Genomic DNA, 17,911 nt, shown 5'->3' on the forward strand with positions numbered 1-17,911 from the left:
ATTTTCAATTTTTTGTTAATTGCCATCCTAATGGGCGTGAACTGGTATCTCATTGTGGTTTTGATTTGCATTTCCCCTAATGACTAGTGATGATGAGCATCTTTTCATGTGCTTATTGGCCTCAAGGAATAAGTTTTGAACCAAAGGAATTAATTCCTCCCACTAAGAGAACTTTACTCACAAAAGAAAAGCACCATCTCTTACTACAAGTTGTTTCATCAAGTTGTTTCATCGAGTTGGTTGAGTAAGTGGTTTAGATTCAAAACTCATTTCTCCTGGAAACACCACCATAGGTGACGGCCCCCTAGCAAGACCACCCAAACCCACCTAACAAGCTCTAACTAAGCCTGGGTCCCCATCCTAGGAAGCAGAGACCCCGTACAACCCACGGGAGCTGAGAAAGACGGCAGTTCCTTCTCGCTGTGCTGGAGGAAGCTCTCGGGCAAAACACTTATAAACAGGAGCCACTGCTGTGGCTGGCTTCCCCCAACTTTGCTGAGACCTTCTCTGGCAGCCGGGCCCCAGGCCCTGGGACCCCCCAGTCCTACGAACAGCCCTCAACCTACAAGCTTGTACAATTTTCCACACTCTCAATTTTAAATATTTGAATTAGTTTTCCTGCATTTCAGATCCTGTGTCCTACATGTGGGCGGGGGCTACGACTCCCCACTCCTCACATGAATCTGGTTCTTCCCCAGAAAGCTGCGTGACCCCTGAGTTTCTAAGCTCTTCCATGCAGGGCTGAACACCCTTCACACTCCAGGGTGAATGACTCATTTCTGCAGTAACTCCTGGGATTCAGATACTGCCTCCCCTGGAGGAGAATGTTTCCCGCCCTTCCCCAGAGGCAGAAGGGCTATCAGGAGAGAGGAACTGAAGGGAGAGAGGTGCCTTCTATCCCCAAAGACTGGACAGAGCACTTGTGAAGCTCCTCTGCATAAGATGAAGCTGGAGTCCTAACATAAAGATCAGAGAAGGCAGATGATGCTAAGAGCAGAACATAAGAATCCAGATGACCCACCCAGGAGGGTACCAATAATTTTAAGGAAGTAAACAATTTTGATGTGTATTTCTGCCCTCCTTAACCCCCAGTGCTGATGACAGGAACTCCATGCTAAGGAACGCATGAGTATTTGCTCAAGAGATACTTGGACCCGTCCTCTGAGATGGGAGCCATTACCACCTCCCATTTTACAGATGAGAAAACTGGGGCACAGAAGGGAAATAAGGTGTCCCAGGAACAGCCCATCAGTAGACTTCTCATTTTGAGAGGCTCCAGGCTCTAACTCAAATCTCTCAAGGGAATCTGGACCATCAGACACATAACTGGGGAGAAAAGCAGTCTGGGACACAACAGAAGACCCACTTTCCAGCTGAGGAAAACGGACACTGGGAGACACTGAGGCTCTGCTCCAACCGCCGACAGCAGGTGAGTGGCCCCAGAGCCCCCAGGCCCTTCAGGAAGCCTCCGCACTGCCATGTTTTAGGGTTATTTGCCCACAGTCTGCAGAACAGGCAGCACGAATCTCCCAGCACCAACCCCAAGCTCAGGACGGGCGACTGCTTCTCATGAGAACTACAACATGACGGGTCGAGTTAAAAACATAAATCAATACGCGTTAAAAAGCGCCAGTAGCAAAGCCCAAACCAGGACGCGGAGCTGGCATCCCCTTTCAAACAAATCATTCCTCACCGCAGGGGCGGGGCGGAGAGGGCTGGAGGCTGCCCCGCCAAGGCCGCCAGCGCGGCGGGGGGGGGGGGGCCCGCCCGCCGGGCCACAGCTCCGTGGGGAACCGGGGTCACCGCCAACCCGGGTCCCCCAGAAAGCCGGGGAGCACCAGCGCTCAACTGAGGAGGTTTCACTTTTATTTTTAGAGGCTAAGAATGAGTATGGAGGCCGGGTTGCTCCCCCAGTTTCAGCCCTGGTCCTCGCCCTTACCAGGCCCCCCGGGTACCCCGACAAAGGTGAGCTCTCCTCCGCCGGCACTTTTCTTAAGTCCAAGGTGGCTGTTTCTGAAGGGCTTTGCTGTGGGAGCCACAGCCTCTGGGGCATCCCAAATCTACACCTTCACTGGTCCACGCTGGTGCTTCTGTCTGGTCCCCCTAACCGCGCCCCATCAAGAGGCCAGAGTGGTCTCCCTCACCCCGGGTCCCCTCCAACCCTCGAAAGGCTTCAGAGCTCCCCACTCTCTGCCCACACTGAGTCCCCGCTGGCAGGCTTGGTTCTCGTGCCTGCCCCACCCCCACGGGCCCTGCCCCTGGACCGTTGTCCTGGGTACTGCAGTCATACACGCAGGGAGCACTGAAGCCAGGGGTCCCCATGCAGTCTCTCCTGCTCTTCAGCATCTCCAGACCCCCACCCCTGCAGCCCACACACCTTCTCGTGTTCAAAACTTCACTGTAGATATAAGAGAAGTGACCAGTCCTCCAGCAGTGAGCATGCCTGGTATGCCTGGTACTGGGGGCCCCGGGGACAGGCCAGCAGGGCCACCACGGCAAGTGGAGAAGAGACAGACGAAAACATGCATCTGTCGGATGCTCTGTGCTCGCAGGTTCTGCTGGGCATCTGATGGACATTACTGCTAATCCTCGTGGCATCCCAAACTACAGATGGGGACACTGAGGCCTGTAGCTCCATTCCAATATCCTCCCTGCATCTGAGAGAGAGAGAGAGAGAGAGAGAGACAGAGAGGAGTGTGCAGGGACGGGGCTTCAAAGGCGGGCAGCACGGCACACAGGCAGCCCCACGACCAGATGAAAGGCTGGCGCTGTGCTGGCTTGTTCTGGTGAGTTCACATCCACCTTGTTCAACATTCATGTGGCAATTTTACAAGACACTTCTTTACAAGCTATGCTTGAAATTAACATGCCAGGTTCAAATGATTATGTTTACATTTTCTGTAAGAAATATCCCGCCTCGCAAGTCTCCTCAGGAGTAGGAAACTTTTAAGGATAATCTGTTAGGTGTTAATTATGTTCAGGAATCCTCTTCACACCATCCTAGACAAGTACACTTTGGGGGGGGCGGGGGGAAGGGATGCAGGGAGCAGGCTGCACCATCAGTGGTCCCACAATGAGGCCGTCAGAGGCCCTGACCAGAGCGCTCAAGGAGAGGGGCACTTAAGTGATAAGAGAGCTTTAAGATGAGCTGCTGTCCCTGCCAGGATCCAATGCAAAAGTTTACTGGCCTGACCGAGAAAACAATGCAAGAAACAGAAGGAAACGCCTGTTCATAGTGATTCTGCTGGTTCCAACCAGGCCTTCCTAAGACCTCCATCTCTCTCTACATTGTGTCTCGGATCTGAGGGCTGGAAAGGCCATGAGAAACAACTCAGGCCATGAGAAACATCATTCAGAGGGAAGAGAGTGAGTGGTCAGCAGCTGCAGAGGGGGCAGCACCAACCAGCCCCCCTACATCAGGCCAAACTGGGACCAAACAGCAGAGCACAGCCTGACTGCTTGCCTTCAACCCAGCTCCACATGGCTTGAAACCCACCACCAACATGATTGGTGTGGATGAATGATTCACTAAGCCCTATCTATAAGGAATTTAGGGAACAGGGCTCCCTCCACAGGGATGAGGCAGCCTGGACACAGGGTTAGACTCACAGATGACCTTTCCAGGGCCCTAAGATTTTGGTTCACCTCCATATACAGACAGCCTGATGAAACAATGATTTTAAAGATAACTATTGCTTTCAAGTTCTATGTGGTAGTAACTGGTGTGATAAACTACTTAGGCTGGGACATCGATCGTGACAAGATGAAAATAAATTTATTGTAAACTGTGCTTCAAAGTGAACAGGGTGGTGGGGGGGGGGGAGTTTGTCCCTTTAAGAAGTCTTCTGTTTCTTGAGGTCTCCCTATATGCCAGGCACTGGGACATGTCCTGGGAATTCAAAGATGACCAAGGTACTACTCCCTCCCTGCCCAGGGGGGAAAAACAACACAGGGGTGATGTAATAACAAAAGTATGAAGAGAGAGCCATGGGACCACCCTACATGCAGAAGCAGAGCCACCAGAGCGGGGGACTGTCACTGATTCTGAAAGGAGGTTGCCAGAGGGCAAACTGGTATCTAGTTGTTCTAAGCAGAGGCGCTCCCACCTGCCAAGGCAGAGACTCGAACGAGTACAGCCTGTTTCAGAAACAGCCAGAGTTGTTGTTCAAAATGCCTGAGATGATGGCAGGGTGCAGTCCTGTCAGATGGCCAAACCAATGACTTCCAAATTAAAAATAATGAAAAGCAATCATGGAGAGATACGTCTGAAACTTTCAAAATTAAAACTGAATAACCATCTATCCACTAACTTAGTGCAGTCTCAACTAAGGAAGTGACAAAGTGGATTTGGAAAATACCAAAAATGTAGGAAACCAAATCCTGAAAAACGTCTAACAAAATACAACCAACGGGAGACCCAGCACCAGTAACAGAAGTGTTTGTTATTATTCTCTTTTAGGATTTCTGGCTAGTGAGCACCTTAACTACATAAAATTGCCCAAGGGGCAATGTAAGAATGATAATTAAAGTCTTACCACGTATTTTAAGTAAAGCAATGGGAAGTAAATCTTGCTTATTTTTCAAAGTGAATCAATAGGGGTTTTTTAAAATCCCTAATCTCAAAAGAAATATTTTAGAACTTGTCACTTATTAAAGTCCTGTAAAAACATCTTAAATACTAAATTGTAAAAAACAAAAACAAAAACAAAACAAACAAAAAAAACACACACTAAGTATCACAACTTGCCAAAGTTGCTAATATCACTTAGGAAGACCCTAATTCTCTCACGCTAGCTCACTGACACATTAGAACAATCTTAATTCAAAACCATAGCCCAGTGGTTTCTACAGAAGCCTGTAGTCTCCACATTCTCCTGCAACGGGGCTCCCAGGAACCAAGCCAGATGGCAAAACCTAAGATTGGGGGGTGGGGGGAGGGAAGGGGGTGGCATGGCGCTCATCATCCTTAGGGCACTGACGAGGTTGAATTTCCTTTCTGGCCACTAGATGGCGCCTACGCATTAGTGAAGCGGGCAAAGAGCGCACTGGACACTTCTCAGACCCTGGCAGAAATTGACAAATGAAAGGATTAGGAGAGAAAGCACAAAAAACAGATCTCTGACATGGAAGGGGAACTGTAGGCACCGGCGACTATTTACTGAGAAAAGGTAAAGTCACACAACTGTATTTAACAAGCAAATTGCAATGCTGGTAAGCACCATAGCAAAAATAAATTTTATCACAGAACACAACATTTATTGAGCACCTACTATGTGCCAGGCTCTAATATCACACTTAAATGACAATGGCAGTCAAATTTCAAGGGTGTCCTATATCTCCAGCACTACCTGAAGAACACCTCTGTTCCAGGATGTCACGTCCATAAGAGCAGCAGCAAGCTCAAGTCTTAGGGCTCAGTATGTGCCAGCCTCTGTTCTGAGCACTTGACATATGTATTAGTTCACTTTGTTTTTATAAAGGTCTGAAATTACTTATAATTTCTCAAATGAGGAAACTGAGGCACAGAAAGATTAAATAATTTCCTTGACACCTTAGCTACTGAGGAGCTGAGATTCAAACCAAGCTCTCTGGCTGCACTGCTTTGTACAGCCTCATGAAATGACAACAGTTCAGGTACCAGACAAAACAAATCACTGTTAATGAGCACAGCAGTGGGTATGAACTTAAAAGGAACAAGGGGGAAGTCAGGTCTGCAGAAGTGAGGGTAACTGAGAAAAGCTTCATGAAGGAGAAGGAACCTGAATTAGAAATTACAGGATGGCATCTCGGATCTATTAAAAAGGTATCTGGGGGAAAGGAATTAACTGACTTAATGTCCCTTCTTCAGACAGTTACAGTATTGTCCCTACTTTACAGATCTGAAACCTACAGATTTTTATTTTATTTTTGGGAGGAGGGCAATTTGATTTATTTATTTTTAATAGAGGTACTGGGGATCGAACCCAGGACTTCGGGCATGCTAAGCACGTACTCTTACTACTGAGCTATACCCTCCCCCCAGATTAAAGTGAAAAACTTCCCCCCCACTCCATAATTTTTCTGACTTTAATTTTCTAAATGTATTAGAAGATGGTTTTATTTTGTTGTTTGATGAGAAAAGGAGAAAATTCTCTTCTAGTTATCTCAAGTCTCTACATTTCTGTTGAGACTCAGAAAAATTAAATAACTTGTTCAGGGCCTAGGAACAAATTTCAGGGAAGGAGAAACTAGAACCAGGTGACCTTACCATTTGCCAAGAGCAGCCCTTTCTGCTATTCAGTATGGGAGTCGCAAAGCAGTATAGAAGAAAAACATTCCAGGCCATGAACACAACAAGAGCAAACCAAGGAGACAGGAATGGGCTTATTTACAGAGGAGCTAAAGCACAGTTGCCGGAGAGCACTGGGAATGAACACGGGATCCCTACAGCAAAGTCTAAGTAAGGATGGATTACAGTCCAAGATGAGGCCCCTTGGATATGATTCCCCAACACTACAAAAGGCACATCCTGAGAATCTTGGGCTGGCAAGTCCATCAAAGCAGAGGGAGGGCACAGGAGTCAGAGTGCCCAGCCCAGAGGCCAACCAAGCATCTCCTCTAAGAGTCCATGCAGGTCTGGACTGGACCAGGGTGGAGCCAGGAAAGGGGCAAATCTGAACAATTTCAAGTGACTCCGTGAGGTAGAAACATTCAATGATCCAGCCTCCCCAGAAAAGGGCTGCAGAATTTAAATTTAACTGGAAATTCCATCCTGACCCAACTTTCGTTATTGAAAATCTTACTGAGCTAATTTACGTTAGACAGAAAAATCCCAAGTATATCGCTCGACCAAGTAAAGCAACAATAACAGAAGAATTTCCTGTGACCAAACTATACCATGTTGTGGCCATGCATTTGCCATGAACTCATTATCCATGGAAATCAGACAGAACAACTAAGGAAAGCTGAACAGCAGATCTTCCTCTATCGCTGGTCTCTTTGTACAACTATTTTCATGTCAATCTGTGTTTGTCTTTCAAATGCGGAGTCAATGAGCCTGTGGTAGATATTACTCCACTACTAATTAGACCCCGGAAAATTCAGTGGGGAGAATGAATACAGGATGATCTGAGCACAACTGCTGAGGATTTTATAAACTAAATACACTTAATAGCTGATGACTTCAGAACACTCCTGCCAGCTGAGACAGCCAGGTGGATCACGGACCTCTCACCTGGGCTTTCTTTCTATGCTTCCTACTTTTCTCCAAGAAGTTATTAAAGGTCCCTAAGATACTTTCAATTTGGGGGAAAAAAAAAACCCAAAATTGTTATAAACTCATCTCTCCCTAATCATCATCAGACTTCTGTTCCTTAAGGTGTTATTAATTAAAGTTTGCCTAACTCAAATTGGTACTGTCTCATTTACTTAGTCAAACACGTATTTCCAATAATCAGTTTTACAGAGACAAACCACTGCCTGTATTTTATGTGAGACGATAAGCCGGAAATAGGCATCCACAATATCTCAGGAAAATTTCTAAAGTTCTGCTCTATAAAACATTTACGCTTTAAGGCTGTCAACATATATTTGCTCTCCCATGTCAAGAGTAACTTAGAAAGTGGTAATGCATAATACACCTGAATTTCAACACTGATAAAGAATTCCAAAGCCAGTTTAAAGAAAGCTACTGCCAGGTTTAAAAGAAAGTAGCCATATAAAAGTATACAAAATAGCAACAATAATGTATTTGAAACTGTCAGAATTTGGATGAATGGATGGAAATACACACACACACACACACACACACACACACAATTCTGAATGAGTGGCATGTTATTATATAACTGTTACTAAAGTCGGTGCTTGTTTTGTTAAGGGAACTAAGAGAGTGCAGCGTGATATAAAAAATAAAGTTTCAAACCTCCCTCCTCCAAGAACTTTCTGGACTAGGAACAGAATACTTTCTAAAGTCTTTAAAACATAAATGCTTAAATTAAAAAAAAATTAAGACTTCCAGGTGATTACAGTGTGAACAACTTAAAGCAGGCAGAGCCATATCTGTGATATTTGGTGGTACCAGTCTTCTGCATGCGCATTCTCCCCATCTGGCTAGCCACCAATCTATGTCAGACAAGAAGGTGTGGGCTTTACGGCCATCAGCCATCATAGGTGGGACACTCAGCTCCACAGACACATCTCCAGCAACTTATCAAGTAGCCCTCACCAGCCCTATCCAAGGACAGGACAAATATGAGAATGAAGGCAGTCCCTGTGTCCGTACTTACTTTTCGCAGTCATAAACAGCAACAGTACACTGTAAAAGTTACTGCAACCGTAGGCATTCATTCATGCCTCATCATAAAAGAAACTACGTTTCAGTTGTGCTCCTGTAAAATCTGAATAGCAACCTATAAGTTTAAAAATTCTTATAGTCCAGGGCAGAAAAAAAGGAAAGAAACATGAAAGCCTTGTTTAGTAGCTTGTTTCTATAGTGTTTTAAATACTAAGCATAGAAAGTAATTCCTATGATAAAGACTCTTATCTTTAAAACTAATGTAGGATAGTTTATGACATCAGAATGAATTTTAAAAGAACTGGGTCCAATAAGTACTCAATATGTATTTACTGAGGAGAAAAGGAAGGAGAAAAAAAAAAGTCTCAATTCAAGTAAAGAAATATCAGTATTCCCTTCAGATTTTGCAATTAATCAATTTCATTCATAAGCCGTAAGTGAAAAGGGGCATAAGTGGGAAGAGTAGAGAAATTTTCAAAACTGATATTTGAGACTTTACAACATGAGTAAAACTGATTTAAAATTTACTCTTCAAAGTTCAAAAGTCTAAAAATCAAAGACATTGTTAATATTTTGAGTCAAATATAACCAAAACAATTTAACAAAAGAAACAGACTTCATCTTGCCCAGGGAACATGCATCTATTGAGGTAACAGCCCAACTTGTTTTTAAAGATCTTTTGTTTACCCACCACTTTATACTAAACTTATGCCCTTTCCTCAGAACAAATCAGTTCCTTCCAGATCCTTAGGAGATGGGGTAGGAGCTGCGCTTATTTCAAACTTTTAATCTTTCCAAATACTGAAAATCCGCCCCAAATGTCAACAGGTCTCAATGTGCACAAACACTGGGACTTCTGCTCCCTCTCCACCCCAACCTTAGTTTCAGCCAAATCATCTCTTTACAAATAACTGGAAAAGTTCCTCTTGACAATCCGATGCCAAAGACCATTTTCAAGGAGGGGTCTGAGTGCCTCATTCATTATTCCATCTGTTGTCTTTAGAGTGTTGAGAATTTTCCTTCTGAACATCTCGGAGAGATAAATCAAGAAGCTATGCCCCTAGCACGTGTGCAACCATTATATATTTAGTACAATTGAGAGCGGTGCATCTCTTGGACTCAGATAGCACCTGTCATAAGTTGGCTAAGAAAAGCAGTTCAAAGCAAGCTGGCCCGCAGGCACAAATACCTCTTCTATGAACTAGGGTTGATTTTTAAATGAGTTTAAAAAAAAAATAGAAGAAAATCACAACCCAGAGAGAAACACAGCTTGGATTCTTTACAATTAAAAAATATTTCAAGATTTAATTGCCCCCTCAGTCTCATTCTTACCCTGCTCACACTTTTAAAAGCAGCAAGGTATTTTAAGTTATACAAGGCCTTACAATTATGAAAGTTTCCTCAAGATTTCCAGAAAGCTAGCTAAGCCATGTATAATCCAGAAAAGTTTTCAAATAAGTCCCATCTTTCTTACAGCTCAAAACATGTCCCATGCAACGCTCACATACACACGCGTAACTCCCTAAAGTTTTGGCAAGTGGTAACTACAACACTGTCCATTTTTAATCACAATTGTCATAACCAACTATAAAGAAGGCAGGGCAGCTGATGGAGATGGGTGACTGTCTCGTGTGTGTCACGGCCTGACAGTGACACCACAATAGGAGGAAAGGGCTTAAGAAGGCAACTGTGCCTCAGTGCCGCACAGGCCTTCAGAAGGTGAACAACACTGATTTGCTTCCTATCTTAAGTCTATAGAAATGTTTTTAAAGGGCCTTTAAATTGTTGTTTGCTGTCTATTTGAGAACTGTGTATCCTGTGCTGAGTCTGAAAAACATCTGAATTTTCAAGCAACTATGTTTCACACAGGATTATAGACAATGTCCCAAGGACAAAAGGAAAGTTCTCTCTCTTTGCAAGCTCAGGCAGCACAGGGTCCGGCTTCCATCCAGCAGGTGCTCAATAAGTGCTGGCTGGATTCAGTTGCATCTTACGGCAGTCTTACCAAACAAATGAAACCAGATTGAAAAGGAAGCTACTGTCCCTTGAGGGCTCTCCTTGGCAAAACTCTAAGGCAACAAGTGAAAATGATACAGTTCATATTCATTACTGCCTTGATCTTGCAACAATAGGAAAAGCAGGAAACATTTTTATTGGCAAACTGAGCCTGAGATAAAGACCAAAAACAAATGTAAACAACAATTATTCTTCAGGTCTTTTCCTATTAAAAGTCCAAGGTAAATCTGGATAAACACAGAATAGTTTGAAAACAAAAATGCCTTTGCTAGTTTTTAAAACTTCTGTTCAAAAAGAAATTTTAATTTTTTTTTTTTAATCATCGTATGCCTGAAAAAAAAAAATGCTGTATCCTACAAGGATTCTTTTTCCTGCTCAGATTCTGGTGCTGTTTTAGAAGTAAAACAATCAACAAAAGGGGAAAAAAGAGCCCGCTACATTAAAATGGACGGTTCTTCCTCAGTTTTTACTACCAGGGTGGTTAATATGGGGTATCAAAAGAGACAGTGGAAATTCTTTATCATCTTAAAACATCAAATTATTTCTTTGTTGGAAAACATACATAAGAAAACTGGAAAAACAAAACGCCATCCAGACTCGGCTCCTAAACTCTAATCTTGGAAAGACCAAAACTGTCTCAGACTCAGTTAAGGATTTTACTGTTACAAATCTAACTTTCTCTACTAGTATGTGTATATGTGTGTGTGTTTTAATGCAACCCTCAATCCTCAACTTGAGCTATGTCTAACCAAGATTCTTTTTTCCTGTCTGTCCCTTTCTCCAATGACATTGAACCTCTGCTGTTAGAGCTTCAATGATCAGTTTCTGGTATTATTGTAGTTCATGGATCTGAAAAACTCCATAAATAAAAGAGAGATAGAGAGACACCAACCTGCTGGACAAACTGACTTAATAATTTTAATCTAGATTCTATGCTCAAAGAATTCTTTTTCAATTTTTGCGTATTTCTTTTTAAAAAAACAGCTTTATTGGGATATAATTCACATACCATAAAGTCACTAATTTAAAGTGTACAATTCAATGGTTTTTAGTATTTTCAGAAAGTTGTGCAACCATCACCACAGTCCAATTTTAGAACATTTTCATCACCCCAAAAAAGTCCATACCCATTAGCAGTCACACTCCCCACTCCCTGCTCCCCTCAGCCCCACGCAACCAGTAATCAACTTGCAGTCTCTAAGGATTCGCTTACTCTGGACTTCGTATAAATGGAATCATACAATACGTGGTCTTTTGTGACTGACTTCTTTCACTTAGCATCGTGTTTTTAAGGTTCTTCCAGCCAACCTTAGCATATTTCTTCACATTGGGCTTCTCTGATTCTTCTTGACAAATCAAACATATAACCTTTTAAACTTCCAACTCACGCCCACCCCTCCACAAAAGTACCTTTTACTTGCTATTTCCTTCTAGGCTAAACTATAATTTGCTGTTTACGTTCTTTCCAAACTTCTTATTCTAGATTCTTCTTCTGGTAATAAAACAGCAACCTCTTTAAACACCAACCTTTCACGTACCTACATTCCCCTGACAATAGGGTAGATCTGACAGTGCCTGGGGCAGAAAGATGACTGAATCCTTTTAATGAGATGGCCACAATATGGTTAAAGTGCATTTTTTTTTAAACAAAAGCCATCAGAGTATTTGGCTATCACTCCTAACTCCCAAACCTCCCTTACTTAGATGCTCTGTTCACGATACACTGATACAAATGTCTGTATGACTTCATCCACTTCAAGACTTCTAAATTTTCTAAGTTAAAGAGTAAAAAAAAAAAAAATCATCTTACTGTTATCACACTCTGAGAGAAAACACTAATTCCTAAATAGGCCAACACAACAGGAACCAACACCACCCCAATCTTTCTGCCTATGCTAGACGGTCAAAAGAATGCTGATCTCTGATAGGACTCAGTCATTTGTTTCTATCAGAAGTAAGCATTCTCACACCTTTTGGACTAAAAACGGAACATACGTTGACACTGAGCATATGATTTACTCCTGAAAACTTCAGAGCTGTAGGGAGGGTTAGGTAGTGAGTTAGGACTTCAACAAACCACAATCAGGATTGGGATGCCTTCTGGCCATACGTCCAGCTTTCGGAAACTAACTATTTTCAAGGGATTCTTGAGAAAGTTTTGGCATCTCGGATTATAAAAGTACATTAAAACGCCCCTTCCCCTCCTGCCTCTTTTTTCAAGGGGAAAAAAAAGCACCTTTCACAAAGAATATTTTTCATAAAGAACTTCAAACAGCAAGACACCCAATTTTAAAATGCTCAACTCCTGCATCAGAGAACCAAGGCCATCCCTGCTACTGTGAATTTCAGAACTTAACTAACATTAAACAATCAAATTAGAGACACGACACAGTTCAACAGCATGCCACAACAAAATGGATTAACTCTCCTGTGTCTCCCAAACTATATTTCGCTTTTAAACTCTAGAAACCCTCCTGTGTCCCCCCAAACACCGTCTGTGAGCCTTAGAAGGGAGCCGAAAGCCTTTCGCCCAATCCAGTGTGCTAGAAGTTTGGAAAACAAAGAGCAGGAGAGCTCAGATTTGTGGAAGGTCGGGACTCAATCTGAGTCTCTTGCTCCACGCAGTAAACACGCTAATTCTATAAAAATCTGCTCTTACCCCATCATGGACTCATTTCTTACACAAAGGTTAAGAAGGGTTTGTTTATACAGCCTTTAGGAATTGCCCCTGCGATGGGGTCAGGCAGCCCTCGCTGCCTCCTGGTTCTCCCCCTCACTCTTTAGGTCTCAGTCGTGATTTTTCAGAGTTAATTGGCACCACCTGCATACCCTCGGCAACCATTACTCACCAACACGCCCTCGCCGTTCCCAGCCCCAGTTCTGTGACTGCATTTAAACTTTAATCGTGTTCAAGTTACCCTGCCTTCGCGAATGTACCAGAAAGCCACACTTGAATGTTCTGAGAAGATCAGCACCCCCTCCTTCTCCTCCCTCCACACACCGCGGGGCCCTAAGTTCTCCCTCCCTCGCTCCGTGCACTTCCCTACCCGGGCCCGACATTACCAAAACAAAAGCTATCCGATTGCAAGCGATAGCGTGTGGAGCGATATTGCTTATTAACTATGTACAAAGGAAGTGCGGGGTAGGGGGAGGGCGTGCAACAGAACTCTGGCCACCAAGCCAAGGCCAGGGCTGTGCGCTCGCAAAACAAAACACCCTCCTCCACACCCCCGCCGCCGACCCTGGAGCTCCTTAAACGACGGCGCACGACACCTCTCGCCAGGGCCAGGCGTCTAGGTGTCCCCGTGCGGCCTTGTGGCTGCAGCTACAGCCCCACATTATGAGCACGTGTGTGGCAATGCACGTCGGCTCCAACCACACATACTCCCGCACATTCGGATGCTGCCCTACCACCCCCTCGGCCCTCCAGGAGGAGGAGAGCGTCCACGGGCCGAAAGAAACCCGGAGTAGGTCCCAGAACCCTGTGAACTGGGGGCCCGGACGCGCTCCCCGGAAGCTCCCCGACTGAATCAGGGCCCCCGACCTCGCGGTTTTTTAGGGGCTGCACGGGAGGGTGGGGGGGTCTCGGTGGGAATGGTCCCCGCACCCCGGAGCCGCACTGGGCAGCCCCGGGCAGGTAACCCGCCGCGGACCCGCGAAAGCGACAGGGAAGGCCAGAAACACGAAGAGCCCAAGGGGCAAGGCGCTGGGCGACAGGAGGCCGCCCTGGGGTGTTTAGGAACCTGTCCTGGGGCCACGGGGCCTCCCTGCCGGGCACCTCCGCCTCAAGGGTAACTTCCACCCCCGGGGCCGGTGGTCTGCCCGCTCCCGCCACTGGGAACCGAGTCTGCCCCAGCCCCGAGGGCGCCGCGCGGCCGCAGGAGCTGTCACCGCTTCCTGCGCGTCGCGCGGGGACCAGCGCTGAGTGCGGGGCGGCCCCGCGCGCCGGGAGGGGTGTGAGCTGCTGGTGGTGGGGTCCGGCCTGCCGCGAACTTCCCAACTGCAGCCCCAGCGCCTGACCCGGCTGCGGGCCGCCGGGAGTGAGCGCGGCGGAGACAGCCGGCCCCGGGGCAGGGCTCTCGGGACAGCGAAAGAGAAAGCCACTGAGGCCCTTCCCGCGCGGGGATGCGCTGGGCCGGGGCCCTCGGGGCTCCAAACTAACGAGCCTGGGCCCGGGGCCCCTCCGCCTTCCGGCCGAGCCCCTCGGCGCCCCGCCCCGCGGCTCCCCAGCCCCGGGCCCGACAGCTGCGACGGTGGCAACTCGGGTTTCGCAAACAGGGCGCAGCCCCTCGGAGGAAAAGTTCCCGCAGTGGCCGCGGGCGGCGGGCACATACTCACTTTCTCCACTCGTCGGCCACAGCGAGAGCGCGGCGGAGAAAAACAGGAGCCCCCACAGCGAGGTCGGGGACCCTCCTCCGGAGCCAGACTTCATTCCTTTTATTTGGGACGAAATTCCCCTTTCTCAAAAAAAAAGGGGGGGTGGAGGAAAAGAAAAAGTCTCAAACTCAGTCTTCGCCCCCCTCCAAAAACAAGGGCTAGGGAAACAATACTCCAAAGGCGGCGCCGGCCGGGGTCCGCCGGGCTGCGCGGACGGGGCGGGCGGCGGCGCGGGGCGGCCCCTCAGCGCCGGCAGCCGCGGCCCAGGGCTCGGCGGAGTCGGGAACCCGAGGCGCGCCGGGGCGGGCTGTCGGCGTCGTCGGCCTCCATTTTCAAACCCAGAGAGGCAGGAGAGGGAAAAAACTGCAAAGAAAGGGGGCAAAGCCCAAATCCGTCTCGGCGAGGAAAAACAAACCCGACCCCACACAGAGGGGGAGGCTGTCCGACGCCCGAGCCTCCGCGGCCGGAGGGCGCGACGCAGTTAGCAAGATTGCCCCGAAGTCCGGGTCCCGGGCGAGGCCGGCCGGGGGCAGAAATGCGACGTAAAAATGAATGAGCGGCTCCCCCTCCTCCTCCTCCTCCGGGCTCCGCTCGCCGCCGCCGCCTCCTCCCTCAGCGCCGCCGCCGCCGCCGCCGCGAGCTCCTTCCCAAATCCAGGACACACACAAAGCGGCGGGCCGGCCGCGCCGCGCTCAGCACTCCCGCCGCGCCGCCCGGGCTCCGCGCCGCCGCCCCGCGCCGGCCCCCGCCCGGCCCCCGCCCGCAGCCGCCGGCTCCGCGCGCGGGGGCTCCGGCTCGCTGAAGGTCAAAGCCGAGGAGCGCGGCGCGCCGTGGAGCTCCCCTCGCGCGGGAGGGGCGTGGAGAGCCCGGGGAGCGGGGCCGAGGGTCTGCAAGCGCCGGGCACGGGCGCGCCGGGGGCAAGCTCGCCGGCGGCGTCCCTCTCGCTCGCTCGCCTCTTGAGTTCGCCTGGTGCGCTCGCTCCTCCTCGGGTTTTTTCTTTTTTCTTTTTTTTTTTTTTCTTCCGCTCAGCGGAGTTAATGCTGGTAAACAAGAGCCTCAGCCTCGCCGCGCCGCTGCCGCCGCCGCTGCCACACACTGGGGGCTCGCGCGCGCGCGCGCTCGGGACCGCGCACACGCGCCCGCGCGCACACTGGAGCGGCCACAGCCGCAGCCGCGGCGCGCGGAGGGCCTGGCCCAGGCCGGCGCGCGCCAAGAGCCGGAGCCCGGGATCCCAGGGACGTGCGGAGCGGAGCCCGGGCGTGGGATGCGAAGCGGCTAGGCACCGCCCCCGCCCCCCGCCCGCTCGGGCACAGGCGCGCGCCCCAGCACACGCGCGCGCGCGCCCACACGTTCCCGCCCCCACCCGCACTGCGCCGGCCACCCTGCACGCGCCCTCCCCTCCCGCAAGACTCCAAAAACAATGCCCCCGGCGCCGGTCCGGGATCGGCGGAGAAGCTAGCAGGGGAGACGAAGGAGGGGCTGGGGCGGGGTGGGCGGGGAGTGCGGGGCCCGAGAGGTTCATTGAAAACAACAACAGCACGGCTGGAAAGCGCCTTTCCCCGGTTCTTGAAAAGCTTCATTGTTTCTTGCAGCTGTTGCAAAATAAATAAATAAGTGCGTGCATGCGGCATTTTTTCGCAGCATGCTAGAAAGCCTGAACGTGGCGGGTGGGGCACACCTGGGAGAAAGGAGACCCCCAGGCTACTAAGGCGGGCACTTTCACGCAAGGCTGGGGCGGCCGCGGCGTCGCCACTGGGGAGCCTACAGTTGCAAGGCTCTCGGGCAGCTAGGGGGAAGGGCGCGACCCGCGTGGCTGGGCCCCGGGAGCAAGGGGAGACAGCCCGCGGGGCCATTAGCCTGGGAAGGGGGGCCCAGACAGGCTGCCCCGCGTGCCCAGGGCGCGTCCCCACGGCTGCCGCCAGGGGGCGCGGCAGGCGCCGGGGAGGACTGGCCCGGAGTGTCGCCTCCCTCCCTCCGGGAGAGGAAATATGGGGGCCCGGACTGGGGGCCTGCCCCGCTGGGTAGTGCTGGCCGGGCCTCCACGACCCGCGGCCAGTCCGGAGAGATCCGCGCCAACTAGCGCGGCTCCTAGCTCCACCACGTGGGCGGCTGCGGGGAGCGGCCGGGGCGCGTGCACAGTGCGGGGCTGCTGGACCCCCGAGACTAGGGGGCGTGTCCGAAGGGATCCCGAAGAAAGGGTTGCGGGGCCAGGGCCGAGACGGGTCTCCAGGTTGGGTTTGGGACCCGCGAACACGCCGCACGCAAGCACGATGAGTGGTCACAGCGGAAACCCAACCGCACCTGCCTGAGGTCCTCCCGGGCACGTCCCTCTTGCCTCCTTCGCTCTGTAAGTGACTAGAAACCAGCGCCAGCCCAGTCTCCTCTGTGGTTTTCTTGAATTTGACCAAGGAGAGGTTTCCCCAGAGCGAGACTGCCCTAGGACTGCCATCTAATGAATAATTCTACGAGACCAGGTCCTCCAAGCGGGAAACAGCCCAGGAATAGCTAGAGAGAGAGGAGTTTGAAATACGTAGACTTTTAAAAATGATGATTGGACCACGTGTCGCCTTGAATGTGGTCCGGTTTCATGACTCAGGCTAATTGACATCAATAATAAATAAAAATAAGATGGCTAATAAAAAAAAGTTGTGAATGTGTAGATTGAGGAGAAGTGTCTCAAAAACAATCAGGCAGCGGGCATCTGTTCTAAAGGAAAGGTAGGTTTCTTTTTTTACTCAATTGTAAGAGATTTCTGTGTTACATTATGCATCCCATCGTTCGTAAATAATTTTTTTAATTAAGAGCTGAAAAAAAGTCAAAAGCTATTATAGTGGAAATCTAGCTCTTTCTCCCCCTATATTTATTCCCTAGATCATTTTTCCCCTTGGAAATTTTTAACTCAATTCAGTGAGTCAGTTGGATAGAAAGTAAATAAATCTTTTTTATTTAAGAAAGTCCTTTATGTGAGATTGTTTTGTTTAACTGAAATTCAGCTTAATTTTTAAATAAAATGTTCCCGTTTTAGATATTCCTGGACATTAACAAAGGAAGAAATGTATTAGAATCTTTAAAAAGAAATTTAAATTTAGTACGTATCATTTTAAAAGAGGGCACTACCATATGAATAATTAAAATTTAGTCTACTAATTTCCAAATATTTCTTCAGAGAATTCCCTGCATGAGACTGGTCTTGATGCCTACAGACCCACTTTGCAGTTTAATGTAAAGGAATATCATTGCTAT

At 48.6% G+C, this 17,911-nt stretch overlaps 1 protein-coding gene across 2 annotated transcripts in view; it reads right to left on the bottom strand.

Moving 5' to 3' along the window:
• Positions 1-15,798, bottom strand: part of IGF1R (insulin like growth factor 1 receptor) — a 280,892-nt gene extending 265,094 nt beyond the window's left edge. The window contains exon 1 of one of the 2 annotated variants that reach the window (XM_032468865.1): positions 14,630-15,798. In XM_032468865.1, the coding sequence (XP_032324756.1) occupies positions 14,630-14,723 (94 nt within the window). In that variant the 5' untranslated portion in view covers positions 14,724-15,798. The remainder of the gene's footprint in view (positions 1-14,629) is intronic. The other variant, XM_032468866.1, reaches the window with a different exon arrangement.
• Between the last annotated feature and the right edge of the window lie 2,113 nt (positions 15,799-17,911).

This window comes from Camelus ferus, chromosome 27 (assembly GCF_009834535.1).
Source record: "Camelus ferus isolate YT-003-E chromosome 27, BCGSAC_Cfer_1.0, whole genome shotgun sequence".
In the NCBI taxonomy this organism is placed as follows: Eukaryota; Metazoa; Chordata; class Mammalia; order Artiodactyla; family Camelidae; genus Camelus; species Camelus ferus.